Consider the following 23,944-nt stretch of genomic DNA (forward strand, 5'->3'; position numbering starts at 1 on the left):
TTGATTCTGATTTGGCATTTGCAAGTTATGCATGACTATGTGTATTACACTGCTCCATAGACAATGTGTTGTAATTCAAATTTCACGATATCTTTGCTAAACTAATTAATCTGCAAGAAATTTTTGTACATAAACATTATGGTAGCCAGAGGTTTCCAGTGACATGAAAATCTCAACTTTTTTTTTAGAAAAGTGGGGGGATGATGCTGTGGATCACGAAATGCCCTTTTAAATTGTACCTAAACATAGCAGTCTGGTCAACACCAAAAATGTATGACAAATACACGACAAAATCAAATTAAGATGGCACTAAACATCATTAAGCGCTCAAAGATGACGTTATTTTTTTATTCCTTACTTACTTAACGTATTTCCTCAAATAGTCGCCCCTTCAATTAAATGCCCCCCGCCACTTTATTCAACCAAGATGTTTCCATGCTATATTGTGTAGTAAGCTTACCAAGGTACACACATCATAACACAATGTCGCTAATGTGTCGGTAGTTGGCGAAAATCTGATCGTAAACTCGGAAGTGAACCGGAAGTCATCATTCCTAAGTTCATTCCTAAGTTCATAGCTCGTCATAAGCTGACCTAATGATTTTAACAGGAATTATTGTTCTAAAAATGACCTCTAATAAACATCCCCTTTTGGAAAATGCAACGCCCCTGGGGCGACTATTCGAGGAAATACGGTATCATATCGCAATGCTTTCCGATCAGATTGAGTGTCGAAAACGTTTTCAAAAAATACCAAAGAAAATATGGTAATCCAGAATACAACAGAAAGCCTATAGAGTCCGAAGTTTACCGTTTTTAAAATCCATTTTTCGTGTTATAATTTGTAATTCCATGTTTCATGAATAAAGCTTAAAATGTATAAACAATGATAGTGTTCAATGAAGTGTTCAATATCGCGATCAATATGTTCCTCTGATTGGAATATTCTCACGATAATAGGCCAACTGTTACGATGTTTGGATGGATATAGGGGATCATGCCTTGGTATATATCTTTATTTCGGTGTTATTAAACAGTATTATTATCATAAAAATTGACACACACAACTCATGATTGTTTTTAATATTTATTTCTTTTATCTTTTAATAATTTTGTCACATCAGACAAAAATGTCATTTTCTGTGTTGTACCTCCGAATCCGTGATTTTTTTTCTGTTTTCTGTAAAACGAAAAACTTTGGACTCTAAGAAAGCTGTTATCGATGACACTTATCCATCACCTTCAGGCAGGAACATGTTTTCGTCATGGACTAGACTGTTAAATGCAGCCCTGATGACATAATGTTCGCCACTGCTTTAGACAGATATTTTAGAAACTGCAATTTCTTATAATAATAGGAACAGCAGTCCAAGATAGGTCATCCAAAAATAGAAGGTTTTTTTTCATATTCAGGCTATTTTACAAGTTGACCTCAAATGACCTTAGCATGTAACCTTGAACACCACTATTACATGAAAGTTCCTATAGTAAGATATGGCCCAAGTTTGATATAAAATTGGATCGATTGAGCCCATATTTATTGGTTGAGCTATACAAGTTTTAAAATATTTTAAAACTCATAGCAAGACCAATAAACATTGGGCGTAAAAGCATCCAATATTTTCATTATTATGTGTTGGATCCAATATTTTCACACACTTTGGATTCATTAAAACATAATGGTTGCAATTGGATTTGAACTGTTCATGTGAGTCCAGATTTTTCATATTCAGCCACAAATGACCTTTGACCTCAGTATGTGACCTTGGATATTACCAATACATTTAGGTACCCATAATGTAGCTAAGAACCCTTGAATATATCCCTCAATATGTCACTTATACTATCTATTTTTGTTTGGCATTGGAGGAGGCACTTGTACATCATCTACCCCATGTGCAAATGAGCAATCACTGGTGAGTCTTGGGCATCCGTCAGGATGATGCATGTAAAACCAACACTGCCTCGTCTTGATTGGCTTACTATCAGTTCTACCCTTGTGTCCTTTTCGCTTCTTGGTGGCGCTCTCCGTTCCACCAGACATGGCTGACCAATCCCGTAGCTGCACTAAATCACCTGAAACTAGAACATAAAGAATTTAAAGTGAGCAAGAGAATTAATGGATTTATTCTTACAAAGAAACTTGTAGTGGCATAGCCTTGTTCAAGGCCTTAAGATTTCCTCCCATCCCTCATGACCATTCTCGGGCTCGCCAAGTCAGTGAGGGCCACAGATTACGGCTACTAATGACCGTGGGTACGTTGAAAAATCGAGCTCGGACTGAGTTTACTGAACCGCCAAAACGAAGGCCTTGTCCATATTGCCAAGATCCGTGGCATTTCCACCGGTTTCTTCGCGGGGGTTTATATTCTATATATGGCAACTTATGAATATTAAACATTTATGATTTACAGATGACGTAATTGATACTCCATGATCTGATCAGCTGTCAGAGAGTTACGCGATGTCGATGTTGTTGAGATCAATTAATGTAAACTATTGAATTTTAAATTGTAATTAATATTATTATTGAAGCAAGTATGGCATTTTTCCACCATTATTCGTCTGTCGAAATAGGTAGATGCTTGCTTTCGGCTGCCGATAAGTTGGCATCGCAGATGTTCGTCCCCAACAACGTACATGTACTTGCACACTGTGTACGGAAAATCTGTTATTTTCCAAGCAGCCCCTTTCTGTTGGGATTTTCTTAGACGGGGGGAGTATTCCCAGGGGAAAATTGCTGTTGTCATTTGTCCCCTGACCCGAGGAGGGGGGGGGCATTCGGTGAGAATGATGTAAAATGGGGTCATTGGGTGAGAGCAAGATTTTTGGCATTCGGTGAGAGAAAAATGTAAAAATATGGGGTCAATGAGTGAGAACATGACCTTTTTCTTAAATGGAAACTTTGGGTGAGAGCCGAAACAGTGTCACAGAAACCTCATTGAATTTCTAGTTCTAAATGGTTTCAAATTTCTTTATTTTTTCAAAATAAGTAGCGTAACAAAATCAGTGATAAATAAAAGTTGCTGTTCAAATTGAAAAATAAGATCAAATGGAAAAATAGGGGGTCTGTGGGTGAGAGAGCATGTGTTTGTAAACAAATATGGGGGTCTAAACAGCCCTACATATGCGTCACCTCCAAAGTGGGAGTGCTCCCCCCCCTCATGAATGACCAGCTTACTTTACTTCCCTGGAAAGATGAGGAATCCAAGCAGCGTGTCTCAGACTTGACCTGTACTTGTCATTTGAGTCCCAATTTCCGTACCCGCACCCATGGCTCCGTACCCATACTCCCTCCCTATTTGGGCTTCGGACCAGTACTCATGGACTGGGACCCGTACCCGTGCTCATGGTTTGGGACCCGTACCCGTCAGACTTGTAGTATTTGGACCCGTCATGAGTATGGGTACGGGTCCTGGACCGGGGATACGTGTACAGGTCCCAAGCCACAGATAGGGATCCCAGGTCATGGGTACGGGTACGCGTCCCAGTCCATGAGCACAGGTACGCGTCCCAGTCCATGAGTACAGGTCCAAAGTCAAAAAAGGGTATGGGTCCGGGTCTGGAATGTACGGAAATTGGGACTTCGAGTGCGGGTATGGGTACGGGTCTCAGTATGGGTACGGGTATGGAAATTTGGACTTGTTTGGGTCCAATTATGGTTATAAATGAGTATAAATAAACAAATTAATTAAACAAGTACAAAAAGAGATTAAATATTTTGGTATATTTGGGATGCAAGTGAAAAAACTATGACTATGTATGGATACTGTAGACCAGGCCTTCTCAACTGGCGGTGCGCGCGCCACTTGTGGCGCTTGGAGTCAGTCGAAGTGGCGCACGAAGTGGCACACGGTAATTTTAATAATTTTTTTCACATAAATCGAGAACAAAAAAGGGGTGAAAATACCCAATCTGGGCCTTTAAAAAACCTTAAAGTCCATGAGCTTCCGGGGGCGCTGCCCCCTGGACCCCTGATAAAGCACCACTGCACCTTAACCACTATGCATACCCGCTACATCGCAAGGTCCTCCCTTGACATGTTGGCACTTCATGATCACTACATTTTCCAGTTGGCACTTCAAATAAACTAGTTGAGAAGGCCTGCCGTAGACTGTGCAATACTAATTTCAACATACTTTAGTATATTTAGTAGTGATGTAACTTTCGAGTCTGGACTCGGACTCAAGTCCACTTTTGCTGGACTCAGGACTCGCCTCGAATTGAACATTAAAAAGCTCAGCTCTGCTCTGTCAAAAAAGAACTCGGGCTCTAAGTCGACCCCAGTCCGATTCCAGTCCAATCGATCCATGTACAATGTGAAAAAATTATTTAACTTCAAAGATCAATTGGAAGTAAATTAATTGTCAATTTTCCAAGTACATTCAGATCATGCACATCCAACAGATTATCCATTAGCTTATTATCATTAATTATGCACATCTGGAAAAATATATCCATGTTTTATTAATATTTTAAATCTCTTATAAAATCTGAAATTTCTGTATGGTAAGGGCATCTCTATTCATTTGACTCAGATGCACTAGCCCAAGCCTGGCACAAGAAGTCACACAGCTAAGTAAGGGACATGTCTCTATGAGTTCACTGTGAGCTCATGTGGCTGGAAAATCTCACACCAGTCACATTATCATTAGTTCTACATGTGTGCAGCCATGGAAGTAAGAGACTCTGACTTCCATGGTGCAGCATACAAGTATTGGTAAAAGCTAAAATAATGATATTTTAACATGACAACTTGAAATTCACCACAAAAGAAAAAAACTTGAAATGTTTTCCCAGTTTGCTGGGTCTTTTTCTGTATTGATTAGTAATTGTGTGAATGAGATATGTAGGCTACATGTAGCATACATGTCATGGGTGGCAGTGTGCACAGGATGTTACATTGTAGATCTACATGTGTGCAGCATTTCATTTTGTGTAGCCAGCTGGATTTATCTTTTTCAGGGCCCTGGACCAGGCTAAAATAAATTTAAGGGCACTTGCTATAGCTTTCCATTTACTCCCCACCAACCCATCCATGATGTAACCTATTTGTTTTAATTATGAATTTATGTTGAGAGGACTCACAGTGGGATTCATGAGTGGAGTTAACATGCAGCTGGGAAGTGAGAGTATTCCATTCTCACTTTCCTGCATTTGTGTAATCATGGTACCCATACCCATGGGTCCCTGACCATGAGTACGGGTACGGGTCCCATGCCATAAGTACCTGTATGGGTCCCAGGCCAAGGGTGCGGGTTCCAGGCCACGAGTGCAGGGTACGGAAATTGGGACTCGAGTATGGAGTGCAGTCGGGTACTACAAGTCTGGTACCCGTACTCATGGCATGGGACACGGACCCATACCTGCACCCATGGCCCGGGACCTGTACCCGTGCCCTTGGGTATAGGTACCATACAGTACATGGCTATATGCATGTAGGAAAATGATGATCTACTCTCATTTCCCACTGAGATGCATGCATGTTAACTCCACTCATGAATCCCACTGTGGGTCGATCTCTGATCATAAATCAAAATAAATCTAGGTTACATGGATGGGGTTGGGTGGGGAGTAACACATTGAGCCAGAAATTAAGTGCCCTAAATTTTAGCCTGGCCCGGGGCCCTGAAAAAGGTAAATCTGGCCCTACACAAAATGTACATGTATGCTATAGTGTAGATACCGGTACCTACAGTTACCTACATTGTGATATCCTCCAGCCTGATTGTGCACACTTTATGCCACCCATACATGTGACATGTACATTATACTACATGTAGCATTCACACTGTGATTATGATACAGAAAAACATTTCAAGAAATTGTCTGTTGTGGTGAATTTCAAGTTATCATGTTTAATCATTATTATAGCCTTTTTTCATCATTTTAATATTCCCCATCCGAATACACCCCCTACATACACAAGTGCACACATGCAGAACTACATGATACAAATGTGACAGACTGGTGGAGCACTTTCCGCCACATGCAGGCCCTACTTGGGATTGTGTATCCGAGTCACATGAATAGAGTGTTCCTTTACCATACTATGTTTACACTGAGAAACAGGGGTGTCTATCTTCCAGAATATCTAAAGTATTCCCTCGCCCTTCCCCAACTGGAATCCCATAAAAATGGACCCAAAAGGAATTTTTTTTGTTGGTTGCTATCTATATAACTTTTCCTTATTTTTCTTGTTACCTCCCATCCCTGAATGTAGGTGAGTATTTGTCACTCAGACCCAGAAACTTTTTATACAACTGTTAGGCTAAATATGAGTAAATTGTTTTATTCTGTCTTCCCTGCAAACAACAAATTTTCCACTAGATGGTACAGGGAAGACAAACTCAGACTGTCAAATACCTCTAGGCTCTTTATTATTTTCAGGGCTGTGATTTCTTAGTTTCAGGGGTGTGAGAGGTTTTTGTTGTTGTTTTTGTTTTGTTTTTTGTTTTGTTTTTTTTGCTTTTTTTATTTTCAGCTGATTTTTTGTACACTAGCTTTGTACAAAAGTATAGGATCTTTCCAAATTACTAGCTGTTTGCAGCTGTTTTCAGCTTCACGTTTGTTTGATTCTGCAAGTCCATCTTACTCTGCCAAAATGCATACACCACGTACGAGTTTGGCGACACGTCTGCAACTGTTGTGACCAAGGACACGATCAAGTCAGATCATTTCAGAGGAGTTCCTTAATCCTTCCAAAAAAGTGTCCACAACCCGGGGAGGCATGGGGGTATGCTCCCCCAGAATTTTGAGGTGGTGGGTCTTTGGGAGCTGACAGCGTACCAGTAAAAGGGGGTCTTTTGGAGCTGCGAACCGGCTGCGAACAAGTAAAATGTGGACTTCTGGAGCTGCAAACAGTCAAATTTGTAAAATCAGTAGCTCTTTCTTGGCTTTTTGGTTGAAAAGCACCTGCAAAAACAGAAATATGAGGATTGAACAATTTTTGGGTCTTTTTGAGCTGAAATTATCAAAATCAAGGGGGCTTCTGGAGCTCTATTTTGGTCAAATATAGGGGATCTTTCTGAGCTGCGAAATCCAAAAAGAGGTGTCTTTCCGGGGAGCATACCCGTATGGTCCTTTGTGTTAAGTGCTCCCCGTCCAAAACTTTGTTGCATATCATGCACCATTTCCTGGTCGGTTTCTTGATTGTGGTTACATGAATCAGTGATGGAATCCATGGGTTCGTACAGTCACTGATGCATATGACACACATTCGATAGGTGCAGATGTGGTAAGCTTCTTGATCCGACCCAACTTCGATCGACCGTAGAGTCGCCAGTCAGTGCTAGTAGTCAGCTTCTGCACTGCATATCTTCCATAATTTATCGTAAAAAGGAAGCCTGAATCAGAAATATGATCCAAATAACACCATTTTCAACAACAAAAACCTGAAACGAACTGCAGTGAAATCATCACAGTGACAATCACAAAACTCGCATACCGGCGTGCATTTGTTTTTATTTTGATATTTAAATTATGGTCTTAGAGGCAGTAACGTAATAAATATTCATTTTACTTTCCTTATATAGATTGATTGACGTGACAAGCAGGCGGGCTTACAAGTACCCAGTAGCCAATGAGATCACTGATTTCAGTCAATGTTGACGTCTCTTGCATAAATTAGTGACTGGATTATGGCAATTTATACAAGGCCTTCGTCTCGGCCTACGGGCTCGCAGGCTCAATCCGAGTTCGATCGTTCGACTTACGCATGATTATTTCAGCCGCAGTCTGTGGCATGGACTTGGCGAGCCCAAAAGTAGTGATAGGATTCAAGTGGTGGTCATGGGGGAGGAAATTTAGAAGGCCTTGAACAAGGCTAGTAGTGGCAGTGCCATGGGGTGGGGGGAAAATGCCCCCAGTCAGAACTCTTTCCCCCGTTTCCCCCAAGTAAAAACCCAAAATTAGGAGAAATCCCACTTTTTGCAGCAGTTTTGCGCAAAATTTGTTGATTTTGTCCCCCCCCCCAAAAAAAATTCACTTTGCCCCCTCAATGCCCCCCCAAAAATCCTCATTGTCGCCGCCACTGGAAACTGTAAATGGGGATAATGAAAACTACAATAGACACAATTCAAACAGTGATGTTAATCAAGTCAATCTAATTAGCACCCCCTTACTTTTAATCTGAAATTCTAAAAACTGTTGAATTTTTAACGGGAATTTGGAACTGAATGCTACAAAAGATTTTTTTTGGGGGTGGATTTACCCCGAGCGCCGGCACTGGACACATCCTTTGTCAGCCAGAGGTAAAAGGTACGCTCTACATACCGCCTCATGACAAGAGGGAACAAAAATGCCCACACAACTCTATTTAACCTAAAGACTGCACAAAAAGTAACGTAGCTGTTATAAATATGCCTATAGTTTCAGAAGTAATAGATATTTGCAAAAAATTTATTCATAGAAACACATTTCAACATAGAAATAAGGCCGATTTATTTACGCGCATTTTGATACCCCATTCGTCCAATTTCGCTCAATATTAACAACATAGCAGTGTTTGAAAAGAAAAAATACCTGAATTAAAAAGTTACAGCTATTTGTATTGATTTGAAGTCGGCGTGAAGATAATGGCGGATTTTACATGCCACAGTGAGCGTAATAACCAATGATTACTGTAAACTGCAACTTTAAATTCTGACTTTTTTTCTTTAAAAGCACTACTGTGATGTTAATTTTGCGTATTTATAACAGATGCATTACTTTTTGTGCAGACTTTACATCCAATGTGTGCAAGGGTATGACAAAGGCATGATTCAAGTAGAATAGATAGCTGCACTTGCCAATGATTGCTGTGCATGGAGAAATCTTGTGGTTACCTGCTCCGCAGCCGAAGGATGATGACTTGCCCAGTAACCACCTACAGGAGCACTAATTAGGAGAGGGCGCTAATTGGATCCAAGATCAAGATGGAGGAGGAAAGGTCAAGATGGAGAAGGAAAAGGAAGAGGCCGCCACTACCAAATGGAATACAGAATGTTTTTTAGAAGTACCGTAGTTACCTTCAAAGACTTGGTTAGCATTCTTCAGCATAGTCTTCAACCCGCCACATTCATTCTTGAGTTGTTTCATCATGCTGCCATCAAAAAGTGCAACAACCTCTTGCATTGTCATCTTGCCTGATAAAACAAAGATAGCAAACATAGACAACTTTTAACAAAAAAACATGTCATAAAGACAGCAGGAAAGTAGTGTAAATCATCAGAATTTTTGTCCCCTCAGACAATGATTTTTGACCCCCCAGACAATGATTTTTGACCATATTCCCTTTTATAGTTCCAAGGAATACACATAATGTAACACTGTTATAATTTCATTCCAACGAGGTAGAGCAAAAGAGTACTGACTCTGCCATGTCTACATGTTGCTCATGGAGGCCAAATAGTGTACCACTGGATAACTCCACTATATGGGCCTGCAAAACATTGATTCTATGTGTGTTGTTGCTTATGTTCTTCTTGAAACAACGTTGTACCAAAAATATGCGCCAAGCGTGCAATGCTTTGTCACAGTGGCGCCAAGCACACAACGCTTTGTAGCGCTAGTGCTTAACCCCATGAGAACTACCTACCGATTGGCCAAAAACAAGTTTTCTTTATCAATTGGCCCAATCAGCAACATTGTTAGAATAATTTCACCATGCAAAAAAATTGGAGTGAAAGCTCCATTCTGACTGGTGATTAAAGTGAGGATATGTAACTGACCAATCAGAGGAAATGTTAGACTGGCAGGTAGTGCTAAGGGGGTTAAAGATGCCAATTACCTTTTGATTTTGGGCTCTTCCTGAAAAACACTGGAGATTCACTATTTGCAAAATGTTGGTAAAAATATGTTTTAAACCATGAACTGGAAGAATTGTGCAATTTTAAATTAGGGAAGATATATGCAACATACAAAATATATGCAATATCAATCATATTTAAGAGAAGTAGGCAAAATTAAAAGAGCAAAATAGAAACCAATTATTTCAAATTCTTAAAAATTTTATTTAAAAAAAATCTCACCTCCTCTTCTCCAAAGCTTCTGACCTTTGACCTTATTTTCAGCACTCCTTTCCTCATCCACTTCAACATTTGTTTGAACACCACCAAGTCTCAGCAGAGCTAATGCAATATCATTGACAATCCTTTCCTTGAAGTCGACACTAAGGCGTGAACAGTTCCTGACAGCCTCAACCTTACTGCGAGGTTGGAAATCCTTAGCCCACTGTTCCTGACAGATGTCACTTTGACTTTGGGATGAGATTGAGGTAGATTCATCAGTTTGTGTTCTTGGAACATTTGACTCGCTTGTACAACCACTTTCTTTCCCCATCTGGACATCATCTGCAGGATCACCTGCTGATGACTTAGATGACATCATCTTGGAAGACAAAGAGTTATGACTGAAGTTTGTGATGGGTTTATTGAGCAGTTTACTTGGACATCTACTGGAGATAAAGCTTTGTATTGTTTCATCAAGGATGGAGTGTTCTTCGGGAGATGGTTTGGTTCTTCTCTTTCCTACTTGACATATCTGGAAACAAAAGAAAAATAGTAAAATAATAAAATGCAACACATTTGGGATTTTCTGGATGAAAGTTTACCAACATCACATTCAAATGTGTAATGGGGTTTTCAATGTAAAATCTACCATACCTCTGTGGAAGAAAACTATGCATTTCAAATCGAGTTACCTGAATGGGTGACCCCATATAAAATTCACACCACCTGTGTGGGGGGATTAAGGTCATCTCTTCCATAGGGGGTGTATGGATTTCAACTGGAATACCCCAATACCAAGGATCCCAGGTGCGGATCCAGGGGAGCGGAGGCGCCGCCCCCCGTAAAAATAACAAAAGTAGGAAAGATGGGCGCGCCCCCGTAAAAAACGAGAAAAGGGAAAGGAGAGAAAGAAAAAGGAGAAAAGAGAAGAGAAAGGCTAGAAAAGAGAATAGAAATGTTAAATTGCGCGTCAATTGAGTCCTTCATTTTGCAACATTTTCCCCCTCAGACACACCTACGTATGCGTAAACAACTGGCCGTTTTTGCTTTTGTTAGGACACCCGTACACTTTAGGCCTATATTGTTTTAAGTAATAACTGAATAATAATGATTAGGCCTACAGTAATAGTGAATAATGATAATGTTCCACGAATGGCTTCGATTGGGCCTTCATTTTCACACATTTCGAACTTTATCTAACTAAAATTTTACACAATAATACTTTAATAGTGTCAAAATCGTCCACCAAATTGCTTCAACTGGACCTTCTTTTTGCACAATTTTTCAACTTAGACACCCCCCTGCGTATGTATAAAGAAGTTGTCCTTTTCTTTATGCTTTGGATACCCGGAACTTTATGTTTAAAGCAATTGAATGTATACAATAATATTGAAAACTTGTCCACGAATGTGAAATGAGCCGGCATGGTCATTTCACAAATTTCACACAATAATAATGTCAAAATGGTCCACCAAATGGCTTCATTTAGTTCTTCATTTTGCAAAAGTTTCTCACTTCTGAGGGCACATCCCCTCAGACACCCCCTCGTCATGCTGAACAATTAAATTAATACAATTATAATATTGAAAACTTGTCCTCGAATAGGAAATGAGCCGGCATGGTCATTTCACAAATTTTCCGCTCTTTAAAACTCTAATTTCACACAATATAGTGTCAAAATGGTCCACCAAATGGCTTCAATTAGGTCTTCATTTTGCAAAAGTTTCTCACTTCTGAGGGGGCACATCCCCTCAGACACCCCCCCTGCGTCAGCATAAGCGCTGACGCCATGACCCTTCAGCGGTCATATAGTTTGTCGCCCTCTAGAAATCTCATGTATTTTGCGCCCCCCATATTTTTTTCTCTCTGGATCCGCGGCTGGATCCTATTACAGAATATTCTCAAAAAGAGAATGACTTTTGTCCTCCAATCCGATATTGATTTTATCAAATCGGTAGACACCAGATCTAATAATTATTTATACTGAATGTCTATCGAACCCGTGTCAAATCAGCGGAAACGGTGAGGAAGGAGTAGACTCTTACACATTTCAGCAGTAAAAACTCACTGTTGTTATAATTCTTTTCCACCATGATATCTGTAAGCATTGTCAGTAAGCATTAACTAATTCATGCCAAACCGATATTTACTGACGACATATGTGATGCGATCAAGCAAAATCAGTTGGAAACTCTTTAATAGCTCATATCTTTGGAACAGGTTGTTCAATTTCAATGAGATTTTCTGCAAAATGCTGCCTTGTCCTCTTACTATCTTATAAGAAACTGAAAATTTAATATTTCCAAGTTCCGACTGATTTTGCTTGATTGCATCATTGGCCTATCCGATATCCAATCCATTTACAGGTTGAAGCTTATTTTTAACACCCCAACACTGACACTAATCCTAAACCTAATCCTTAAACACATGGTCCAGTGGTTATTCTACAATCATTCTGTAAATTTAACAAAAACACCGTCTTACCCAACAGAAGATATCTTACCCTTCCCAGAATCCTTTGCAACATGATGCATCACCTCATTTCATCAACTGACACTCTTGTTACTTTGTAATGTACAGGCTCCTTTTGTTTTCATTTTGAGAATAGACTAAACATGTATCGACAGTCAAGAAATAAACATATTTTGCAAGATCTGGATGTTCATGATTGAGGTACGTTTTGTCACTATCAACCCATGTTGCACTAGATAGCAAATCAGTACAAAAAACTGAAATGGAAGAAATGCATTGTGGGAAGTGTTAGGTGTATTCTCTGGTCTTACCCTTTTAGTAGATGGTATTCTCATTGTGTCCTCTTGTACCTCATATCCACACACCTCGCCAACTTCCCGTATGAAGTCCAAATATGACCTGTACTGAGTCTGATTAGAGTTACTGCGGACAAACTTGCCGGCAAAATCATGAAAGCAGCACGGAAGGACAAAGTAGTTTGTGTGGAGAGACGACCTGCAAGTGAAAGAGTAATTACTTAAAATTCAGGTAAGGACACATTTCAAACTATAGGGAAGGGGGCACCTGAAATATATACAGGTGTAAGGCTCTATCTTTTTACAGACTCGAACAAAGAATCCCTAATTTTTAACCACTCTCTCCAAAGACCCCATACTTTTCCTATTTGCCCCTCAAAGATACTTTTTTTAAACAAAATTCTCACCAAGACTATTTTTTGCACAAAAATACATGCCCCTCAAAAGACACCAATTTTATTTATTATGCCCTTGAAAGACAGTTTTTCACACAATTTTGTCCCTGAAAGTCCTTCGTGTTGAAAGTTTAAGCAGCACATGCATGTTATATTTTGCTATTTCAGTGCCTCCCCAGGCTATTTTTGCAGCCAAGATGTAACTTACAATTAATTTTGCAGCCAATAGGGCCCAAATAGAAAAAGCCATAAGAATCGATAACCCCACAGGGAGGGGCTGTTATACCTACCTTGATGCCATGACTGGTATCCATGGCGTCAATTCATCAGAATGGTTCCCTATCAACCAATCCGTATCAGGAAAGAGATACCTATCAGATGGGATGATAGAACACTCCTCAAGGTTGGTGCCGGGACCGTACAGAGACCAGATGCCACGGCTTCGCAAGTCTATGCCCTTGCCTGGATGCTAAAATAAAGAAATATTTATTTGTAATTGTAAAGATTTATCTTATTGCTTTTGTTCTAATATTTGACCTAATTAAGCAAGTTGTTTTGAGAATGGCGCTTACTAAAATGACCAAATGAAAGTAACAAGGCGGTTCTCGAACCACGAGTCTCGCCTGCTTTTCTGACCGCCTGCTTTTGCGATAACTTTTGGTAGAGAGGTAAAATGAATTTGGCGGTTATCAGCCGCTGGGCACGATTATCTGGCTGATGGTAACTGTACCCACCAAGTTTCATGCCCATGCAACAGTTTTTACTAATATGACCTCAGATGACCCCTGGTGGCCCTGAAATGACCTTCTAAAATTTTGGCTCTAAATGTTGACTGTACCCCTCGTGCTAAGTTTCATGCCCATACGACAGTTTTTACTAATTTGACCTCAGATGGCCCCTGGTGGCCTCGAAATGACCTTCCAAAAATTAGGCTTTAAATGTTGACTGTATCCATCAAGTTTCATGCCCATACGACAGTTTTTACTAATTTGACCTCAGATGACCCCAGATGACCCCTGGTAACCTTCCAAAAATTTGGCTTTAAATGTTGACTGTACCCACCAAGTTTCATGCCCATCCAACAGTTTTTACTAATTTGACCTCAGATGACCCCTGGTGACCCCGAAATGACCTTCCAAAAATTTGGCTTTAAATGTTGACTGTACCCACCAAGTTTCATGCCCATCCAACAGTTTTTACTAATTTGACCTCAGATGACCCCTGGTGACCCCGAAAGACCTTCCAAAAATTTGGCTTGAAATGTTGACTGTACCCACCAAGTTTCATGCCCATACGACAGTTTTACTAATTTGACCTCAGATGACCCCTGGTGACCCCAAAATGACCTTCCAAAATTCGGCTTCAAATGTTGACTGTACCCACCAAGTTTCATGCCCATACGACAGTTTTACTAATTTGACCTCAGATGACCCTGGTAACCCCAAAATGAACTTCCAAAATTTGGCTTGAAATGTTGACTGTACCCATCAAGTTTCATGCCCATACGACAGTTTTTAATAACTTGACCTTAGATGACCCCTGAGTGACCTCGGATGACCCCATAATGACCTTCCAAAAATTTGGCAAAACCAAAGAACTATTTCATCAAAGTAATAAATCAAAACAGAAAGATGCTTCCTTTACGAGTTATCACTCATTGAAAGTGCTACTTTGCTATACTTTACATGGAAAGCGACTATCTTAAAGTCGTCATATTTCCTTAATTACATGACCGATCAAGGTTATTTGGATATGTGATGCACAGTTGAAAATTAATTATTAAAAGATTTGGTGACCTCAGTTGACCTTTGACCTTGTATGTGACCTTTGACCTCACGAAATTGGATAAAGTATGTTGCGCTGAAAATCTAATCAGGTCGAGAACCTCTGGCCCCGCTTCTCCTCACCAAGTTACGTCACTGTACCCCATACGGATCTCCAGATAAGCTGTTCACAAGGGTTTTTTGCTTGATACGCATCAAATACGCATAAATTATGCAAATTAGGTACTTAATTAGCATATTTTAAGCTGAAAATCTAATCAGGTCGAGAACATCTGGCCACGCTTCTCCCCACCAAGTTACGTCACTGTACCCCATACGGATCTCCAGATAAGCTGTTCACAAGGTTTTTTTTGCTTGATACACATCAAATACGCATAAATTATGCAAATTAGGTACTTAATCAGCATATTTTGCGCTGAAAATCTAATCAGGTCGAGAACATCTGGCCACGCTACTCCCCACCAAGTTACGTCACTGCCGGGCGTCACTGTACCCCATACGGATCTCCAGATAATCTGTTCACAAGGTATTTTGCTTATTACGCATAAATTATGCAAATTAGGTACTTAATTACCATATTTTGCGCTCAAAATCTAATCAGGTCGACACCCTTTGGTCATGCTACCCCCTATAAAGTTTCATCATCATAGCACTTACGGTTCTCAAGATAACGCGTTCAAAAGCTTTTTCCGAACGCACACCACACCCCCCCCCCCCCACACACACACACCCCCCCTACCGACACACACACACCATAGTGATTACTAAGTCTCTCCCTGAACATTCAGGCGAGACAAAAATGGGGAATTTACACACATAAACATTCAAAATACAGTGTACCAGTATCTGAAGTTGAAATCAGCCATAATCCAAAGCCACTTAAGCTGCCCCCTTTGCTACCCGACCAGTGGGAAGGAATTTCGGCTAGTTCATGCACCAGCAGTGCCATCATGTTGTGCTTTTGGGCAAGGTGCTTTACCTTACTTGCCTCTCTCTAACCAGGGGTGAAATGGGGAGCTGTTAGGAATATTATCCATTGAGCGCCGCCCAAAGGTATGAGCATGCCTTGGGCATTGTATGGCAGCTGACATATTCTTACGACAGCAGAATAATGTAAAGTGCTTTGATACATGTGCACATGTGAAAGGCGCTGTATAAATACCAATATTTATTCAAACAAATGGCAATCCATTTAATGGCGACACAAAACAAGTTCTTGCTAATTTAAGTTTCACAGCTACTTAATTTGGCGATTTGGCAAGAAGTCATCTTCTTATAGCAATTTAAATTCACAAATTTGGATCCTCTTGCTATGTAAAAGCATTACAAATGAACTATTTGGCGACAATTTAATTTAGCGATAGAAGATGCTAGCGCAATTAAGTTGTTTTACAGTATATGGGTAAAGCAATAAATGCTAACCTGTGAATGATTCTGCGACAGCAGTTTGCATCCAGACCAGTCACAGACACGTGTGTGGTCATAGGCTATTCCAGTTTCATACACCCCCTGTGGAAGACATGACTTTAATCTTCCACACAGGGAGTGTGAATTTCAAACGGGGTTACCTGACTGGGTGACTCCATTTGAAAACTGTGTGGGAAATTAAGGTCATGTATTCTGTAGGGGGCGTTTGCATTTCAAATGGAATAGCCCAATGTCTATTATGCACAGCATGCTTACCCCCTGTGAAACTATGAAAAGGTATTTTGGTAGCAACTTTACACTACATCAGATTTAACCTTACCCCTTCACTGTTCAGGATATGCACCAGAAATCCATTGCCACATCCGAGGTCTACAAACGACTGCTTCCTCTCCGACTTTTCTTCTTCTCTTTCTTGTTCCCATAACAACAGAATATATGTTGCTATGGCTACGTCTTCATAAACAAACTTCTGAGGATCTGTGTTTTCTGGCCATATCTGGACACACACACACAAAACAAGAGATACAATTATAATTGGAAGGGACCCTGGTTTGTTTGACATTTTATATTTGAAACATGTTTGTTTAAATCAACGACCAATTTACATTTTTCGGGGAAATTGGCCAAAATTAGTTGAAATCTATACACCCCTACGGAATTTCCAATGGGGTTACCTGAACTCAATTTGAAAGCTGCATCCCTATATGACATGTATATCTTCCACAAGGGGTGTAGGAATTTCAACTGGAATAGCACAATCTACACAAGAGAGGGGATCAATAATGGCAAGCCAATTAGAAAAGGAACCATATATATTATCCATAGAAACCAGTGATTGAGAGAAAAATTGGGTGACTTTCAATTATTTGGCTGAATGTTTTTGGCAACCCTGAAAACACAAAAGTGCATAAAGTGGTAGAAGGTGATACATTGAGGGCTCATTGCAACGCTCCTCATCTCAATGTTGGCCTTTTGAGACTAATTGCACTTGAGTCTCTGTTGCACTAGCAAATTGGACCTGTGGGAGATAAGGCTAAAGTCTATGGCTTTATTGTGGTTACAAATTGACATAAGTCATTGTTATCATGGAATGTCCAAAAATGGAGATAAAGCGTTTTGATATGCGTTGCTATAAATTTGAGAAAGAAGAAAATAAAACCCCTTGATAGTGACATATTTATTACACAGCATACACAAACCTTCACAAACTTAGGTCCATATTTCTGTTTCAATTCCACGTACAGACTGCTATATCTCTCAACCGATATCAGCGCATGGGAGGTAGACAGTGGTGTGTCAGGGTCCACATCACAAGCCCACTTGGCCAATTTGAGTAACAAAGTATCACTGAGCCAGGCACTGGTTGGCCTGGTGACAGCAGCTGATGATGACGCTGGTTCCAAGTAGTCAGCAGGAAGGGACAAAGTAAGGCTGTGAAATTTAAAAAAAAACATACAATTTTAGGTTTGTTCTAGCAGCATGCATGTACACATAGGCTGGAGGGGTACAAGTATTGTATGTGTGAGTGCCACCACTTACTAAAGACTCTGTTTTAAAAATTTGAACCTAATGCTACATTATCAGCATCGACTATCGCAAGTCCTTATCTAATTCCTTTCCGAGTCCTGACAACATACACTCACCCAGAACTGCGGCATACACAGTGACTGTTTTAACTGACTGTGCACAATTGTTATTGGATAAATCAGGGACTCTCACATCCCTGGATAAATCAAGTGCATCAATCCATATGGCATTATCTGCTGTTGGTTTGTGAACAGTGCCACTTGGCCAAAAATCACCAAGGACAACCATGATAAGCTACATGTACAAAAAAAACCATTATACAGGTGTACTTCCAAAATCATGATTTATTATGTATATAAATAAATAAAAATTTTAAAAAACATTTCAAAAGTTTTTGACTTGTTTATGAATGATTAAATGTAATTTAACCGCTAGCATACCATATGCTGTAATGTCCACCTCTTCCGTTCTGTCAGCAATTGAGATCTGAATGGTGAAGTTTGAAGCTAGCACATGCTTCCTAATTTCATACAGATTTTCCAGAGCAAAGAAACATTTACACCCATCCACCCTCAGACTGTACATAGGAACCCATGGATTTGATTCATGTAAGAGACATTAAGCAAATTTGATTTTTTTTTAGACCCAAAAATATGATGCATTTTGTTGGAGACAACTGAAATGTTTTAAGGACAAGCAGAATCTATAATTTGGTCGTCCTCCTGACAACCTCCATTTTTTCCTTATTTCGGACGCTATTTGTAATTCTTACAAAGTGTCACCAATGAGGACCATCATCACATGAAACTTTTACTACAATTTGAGTTTGGGCCTAAGGCAATTGACAGATTTTAAACCCAAGGGCCCAAACGATAATTTTGACTTGTTTTGAGCACAAACCATACCTTGTTAACGACTCATCTAGTGAAAAGCGATAAGAACATCTGGCAAACTCCAAACTGTGAAAAGGCACAAAGGTTGCACTTTGTAGGGTGTAATCTGGATGAAGAAAAAAAATCAGAATAATGTAATAAACATAAATGTAATTTTCATTAACAATATCGATATCAATCCCTTTACTAGGATGGTCCCCAACTCTTGAGATTTTAGTATCAGGGCAGTTTGATAATTAACATTGGGAAATATAAACAGGGCTGAGTGAAAGTTTTCATAGGATTTTGTAAGTGACGGGGATATGCCGATGAGTCATTCAATGTCTTGGGGAAATTTTGAGTCAAAATATACATGTACATATTTATTGTTCAATACAAAAATGTCAAATATAAAAAGCCATATTGTAACATTTCCATAAAAATAGATTGTATTTCTTTTCCATAAAAATAAAATTGAACCAAACAACTGGGGTAGTGCAAAGAAAATTGCATGTTACTCTGTCAGTCCTTTGATGTGTATAACCATCGCACACGCCATGTACGACTTTTTTTGTATGTACTGTGTTATGAACATCACATACACGTTTGACTAAAATTTCGTAATAATAAACTGTCTAGTTCAGACGGTAAATTCAAAATCTCAGATTTGACCTACAGGACCTAAAGTTATGATTTTTGCACTGGAGTAGAAACTGTAATCATTACATTACATTGTATATAATATCCAGTGCCGTACTATTACGCTGATTTTCGTATTTGGCGAGGAGGACGATTTCGACCTCCTGGTTTGTTTACAGAGAGGTAGACAATAGACCGTTCCGCTTGTCCAAACACTCAAGTATCAGAAGGACACAATAGCGTGATTCATGTAACTTGAATAGGGATTAAAAAGCTGTCAAGTAGAACCATGTGCTTCTTTTGTCCTATTTGCCATCAAGATTTCATACATGGAAACAGTTCAGAGTTCAGACCCAGAACAGGATCATGTCAGAAATTAATATTTTGTTCTGGGTCTGATTATTCGGACTATATAATATCCATCACTGATCTTTTCTCATAATGAGTTTATCAAGCTCAATAATCTAGTGCCTCGCCGGGTAGGCATTGTTGGAAGCTTACTACTGGCCCAGGCCCAGCCCAGCTAAATCCATCCCTGTTATAACCCGGGGGCACTCAACTTTGGAAGTGACGGTATGTGCCTGCATATGTCAATAGGTCCCCTCTTGTAAGTCGACTATACCTGATGAGCCCCCATTTTTTGGTTGCGGCTACCATGACCCCCTTTTTTTTCTAGAATAGCATCATCAAAATGCTACAATGCCAAAACTTTCAAATTCTCTTATTTCAACAAATTTATATGTGACCCCGGAGCTATGTCACTTCCGGTCAGGAGCCATTGAAAACAAAGTAAATCAATCAAATCAAATCAAATCTGGATGTTAAAAACTTACCCGGATGACCGTGGTGACCTATTAGAAATTTGGAACAAGAAAATAGAATTTTACTCAATTTTTTCCAAATTTTCAACCTGACGACCCCTTTTTTGTAATCTTATTATTATACCCAATGACCCCTTTTTCCAAAACATTACCCATCATTACCCAATGATCCCCTTTTTCATTTTGTTTATACCCCCTTTTTTAAAAATAAATTTTTGTATCCGATAGGCCCCTACTTCGGCTTTTCGTCTCCGGTCATACCCTTCACTTCCAAGTTCTAAAGTTGGGAGCGATTGCGAATAGGGTGCAACTCTACTAGTCTTATTACAAGACTGCCCTACCCCAACCCTAACCCTGAACTCCGTAAACGAGGACTGGACTCAAGTCTAGCAAGTTGCACCCTATTCGGTAATTGTACCTAAAGTTGAGTGCCCCCCCCCCCCCCAGCATGCTCAGGCTGTGTTATAACGACAAATCCTCTTACCCAGTAGTACTATTTCAATAGTAGAGTCTCTGTCTGCTGTTTCGTTTGTTCTTGTCCCCTCATTTGGATTAATTATACCTTTGGGAATTAGTTTTCGAACACTAACTTTCAATAAGCTTAAATCTTCAAGTTCATTTTCAACTTTTGAGTTGGTTTGTTCTTTTGCATTTACTTCATCCAAACATAACTGTGTGTTCACAAACTCCTGTACTTTGTTACAATCTTTGAAGGTGTCATTATTCTTTAACAATTCTTTGAATGCAGAGTTTACAGTGCTTGAAGTTCTAAACACAGTGCCGACAGAAACAGCCGCAGCGAGACGGCGATTGACAACATGAGGTTTTTCGACCCAAATCTGAATTGCTTTCCAGAACTGTTTCGGGTCACAATTCGTTTGACAGCTTTTGATATTTGACCACCGTACGCTGTCCATTGTTAGCTATTCATTGTTTGTTTTTGCAGCAGGTGAATATGTTAAGAATGTCTCATGTGACATTTACTTCGCAAAATAAAACTCACGAACTCGTGATTTGGCGTTTGTGATTTCAACCGGAAGCTATTTCCTTTGTTTACCCAAGTGCATGATGGGAAGGTTTTACTGCTGTAAAAGATATTCCTCTTCAAAAAATAATTATTTCTGTTAAAAAACTAAAATCTAGCCTGACTTTTGAACTTATTTCTTCAAAATGGTCTTTCTAATTATTTCTTTTTTGTGTTGATTTTTTACGGACATATATTTAAGCTAACATTTGCTAAATGCCCAAATTTATAACGACTACACTAAAACATTGTTGATAATATTTACTTTAAATCATTAAAAAACAGCGAATTGTGGGATATGTGTTGATGTCTTGCGGGGATTTTGAACAACACGTCGTCAAAGTATATTTCTTCTAAATAAAACATCGAAATAAGTGTTTTAACATGTGACAACATTGAATTCTTGTGGCAACGAAGTAAAAGTGTTGCGAGATGTGTTTGCCTGTGGACTGTCTTGGTATCCTGCCTCTGTTATGGCTTGTAACAATGCCATTATTTGGGTCATTTTGTGGCCCAGAATCTGTTCTTCGATTGTCGTTGTTGATGTTAATTCACACCTTGATTGGTTCTGCATTACCTAATGCGTTGGTAGGTGTACATTCTTGACATGAAGAGAAGACACTTGTTTGTGATATTACATTTTAAAGATAATAAAAATCAATGTGAATTCCATTTTGCACCAGAACATCAAATAGGTATGCTAGGTGAATTCAAATTTGCCATCAAACTGCACCATTTTACATATCAAATTAAAGCCCTTAAAAGAAAGCTAAAACTGAAAACATTTTTGTCATAGCACTTTCCGTAACAAAGTTTACTGTCAAAGATTGACTTTCATCAAAAAGATTCAGATAGCAAAATTCCCCCAAACGGCATTTAGGGGTGTTTCTAGATTTTAGTCTCATGGCGATAGCAGCTTTTTTAATGGAACTGCTATCAAAATCCTCTAAAATTCCATAATGCGACTTGATTATCACCATAAAAATCATATATTTGGGTCAAGTGAAGTATAGAAAACATATTTATGTAGGTTTCCTTCACCGACCTATTCTCGAAAAAAAATCAAATTTCTATGTAAAAATGCATTGTGTTTGGGTCCCAGTCTCGGCGAATTTCGCTGACTAGCAAATGTGTTAACTAAGGTTTGCCTGGGATACCTACATCAAAGACAAAGTTAAGCTTATCAAATTTATTTCGAAACTTGATTGAGAAATCAGGAGCAAGTTTGGCTTTAATTGTTTGGATTTCCAATGTTGTTTTACATGGTGTCACGTACCGTAGTACAGGGATCTATACAATGATTTTTATTTTTGGGTGGATCATCGCCTATACGTCGAACAACTGAATACATGCACAACGTGTGGACCAATATATTTTTGTAAACATTTTAGGCCTACAACAAAATGTATATTTTCGTACAATTGTACAACTATCGTTTCTACCCTATGACCTATAAAAGTTACCTGTTATCAAAGTGTCCGCAAAAACTGGTCATCGCCAAGTATCTTTGATGCTGAAAACTAACGATATTCACGCAGGGATAGGCCGAAAACCTTACCTCGATCGTAAAATCCAGCCCATGCATGTCATAAATAATTCATTATTTCATTGTGTAAATGTCACTGATTGTGTCCATGTATTGTTATTGCACCTGCGATAGCAGAAGTCATGCTAATTTATACTCGATCGCTGGATCACCACGTGAATTCGCCTCTTAAAAAAAAAAAAAAACTCTACGACCAGGTTGTTAAGCATCGAGCATGCTGACTGGCTTAGCAATTATCAAAGTAGTTTTGTAAACCAATCAGGTTAGACGTACTTAACTGGCGGGTCACATTAATTCATACCGTAAAAGGCCGTCGCGTTCATTGATTGGCTTACGATTGCGATGAATGGTTTTTGCAACCAATTACAAAACGGGTTATAAATAAATAAGGCGCCGTCAGAAATTGTGTACACGTCCATGCCCAGTGCCACGAGGTAGCCGGAGGCTTCGCTTTTCTGCGAAAGCGAGCGAGTGGTATAAAGTCAGTTTCACACCTGTGATTTACATGTATGGAGCATATCATAAAATCTCTGAGCACATCCACAGCGCATTTGACAGATAAAAATGACATTTGCAATTCTGAGCAACAGGATTCCATGAAATTGAAGATTATGTAAGTTATTCTACATGATCGGTATTTAATTAACAATTGGTCTGCTGTATTTGAAGTGCATATTGAAGTTTTTAAGTTTGCGACTTCGTATGTTACAATGTATGTGCAATAGATTACAGGAAGCTTAAATTGGCACGCTTTCCTGCAATTTGTCTGTCGCTTACGAAAGTTATTTGGAGTTCAGGGCACGTCCCACCTCGCTGGGCATAGTCATAATCATCGCCATCGTATCTAGGCAATGACGTAGAAAATAATTGTCACCCAATGCACCACGCAATTGAATAGCCAACCGGCACTCCACAATGCCGGCTTTGGCTGGTTACCAGTATTGTTATTTCACTCCAGAAAATTGATTTCAATTCTATTCAAATTCAATTCTTTCCACACATGGGAGTCTTGTTCCAATTCACTCCACCTCGCTTTAGAATTAATTTAATTCGATTCCAATTCAATTTTCAATTTCAAAATCATTTAAATTCAATTCCAATCTAATGCATTGAAATTGACAGCTAATCAATTTCAATTCCAATACAGTTGC

General features: G+C 39.3%; 2 protein-coding genes across 2 annotated transcripts in view; one reads left to right on the plus strand and one right to left on the minus strand.

Annotated features, from left to right (window-relative positions):
- Nucleotides 1-356: 356 nt before the first annotated feature.
- Nucleotides 357-21,265, minus strand: LOC140146459 (probable tRNA (uracil-O(2)-)-methyltransferase). Its single transcript, XM_072168319.1, has 9 exons — nt 20,708-21,265; nt 18,797-18,890; nt 17,564-17,795; nt 16,684-16,860; nt 13,443-13,621; nt 12,773-12,956; nt 10,011-10,521; nt 9,009-9,125; nt 357-2,082 (listed from the first exon to the last, which is right to left on the minus strand). Exons 1-9 carry the CDS (start codon nt 21,138-21,140, stop codon nt 1,844-1,846), a joined length of 2,166 nt encoding a protein of 721 aa, XP_072024420.1. The 5' UTR covers nt 21,141-21,265; the 3' UTR covers nt 357-1,843.
- A 277-nt stretch (nt 21,266-21,542) lies between these two features.
- The window catches only part of LOC140146460 (uncharacterized), a 40,449-nt gene continuing 38,047 nt past the window's right edge, over nt 21,543-23,944 (plus strand). Inside the window, exon 1 of the mRNA XM_072168320.1 lies at nt 21,543-21,835. Within this exon, the coding sequence (XP_072024421.1) occupies nt 21,680-21,835 (156 nt within the window). The 5' untranslated portion in view covers nt 21,543-21,679. The remainder of the gene's footprint in view (nt 21,836-23,944) is intronic.

This window comes from Amphiura filiformis, chromosome 2 (assembly GCF_039555335.1).
Source record: "Amphiura filiformis chromosome 2, Afil_fr2py, whole genome shotgun sequence".
In the NCBI taxonomy this organism is placed as follows: domain Eukaryota; kingdom Metazoa; phylum Echinodermata; class Ophiuroidea; order Amphilepidida; family Amphiuridae; genus Amphiura; species Amphiura filiformis.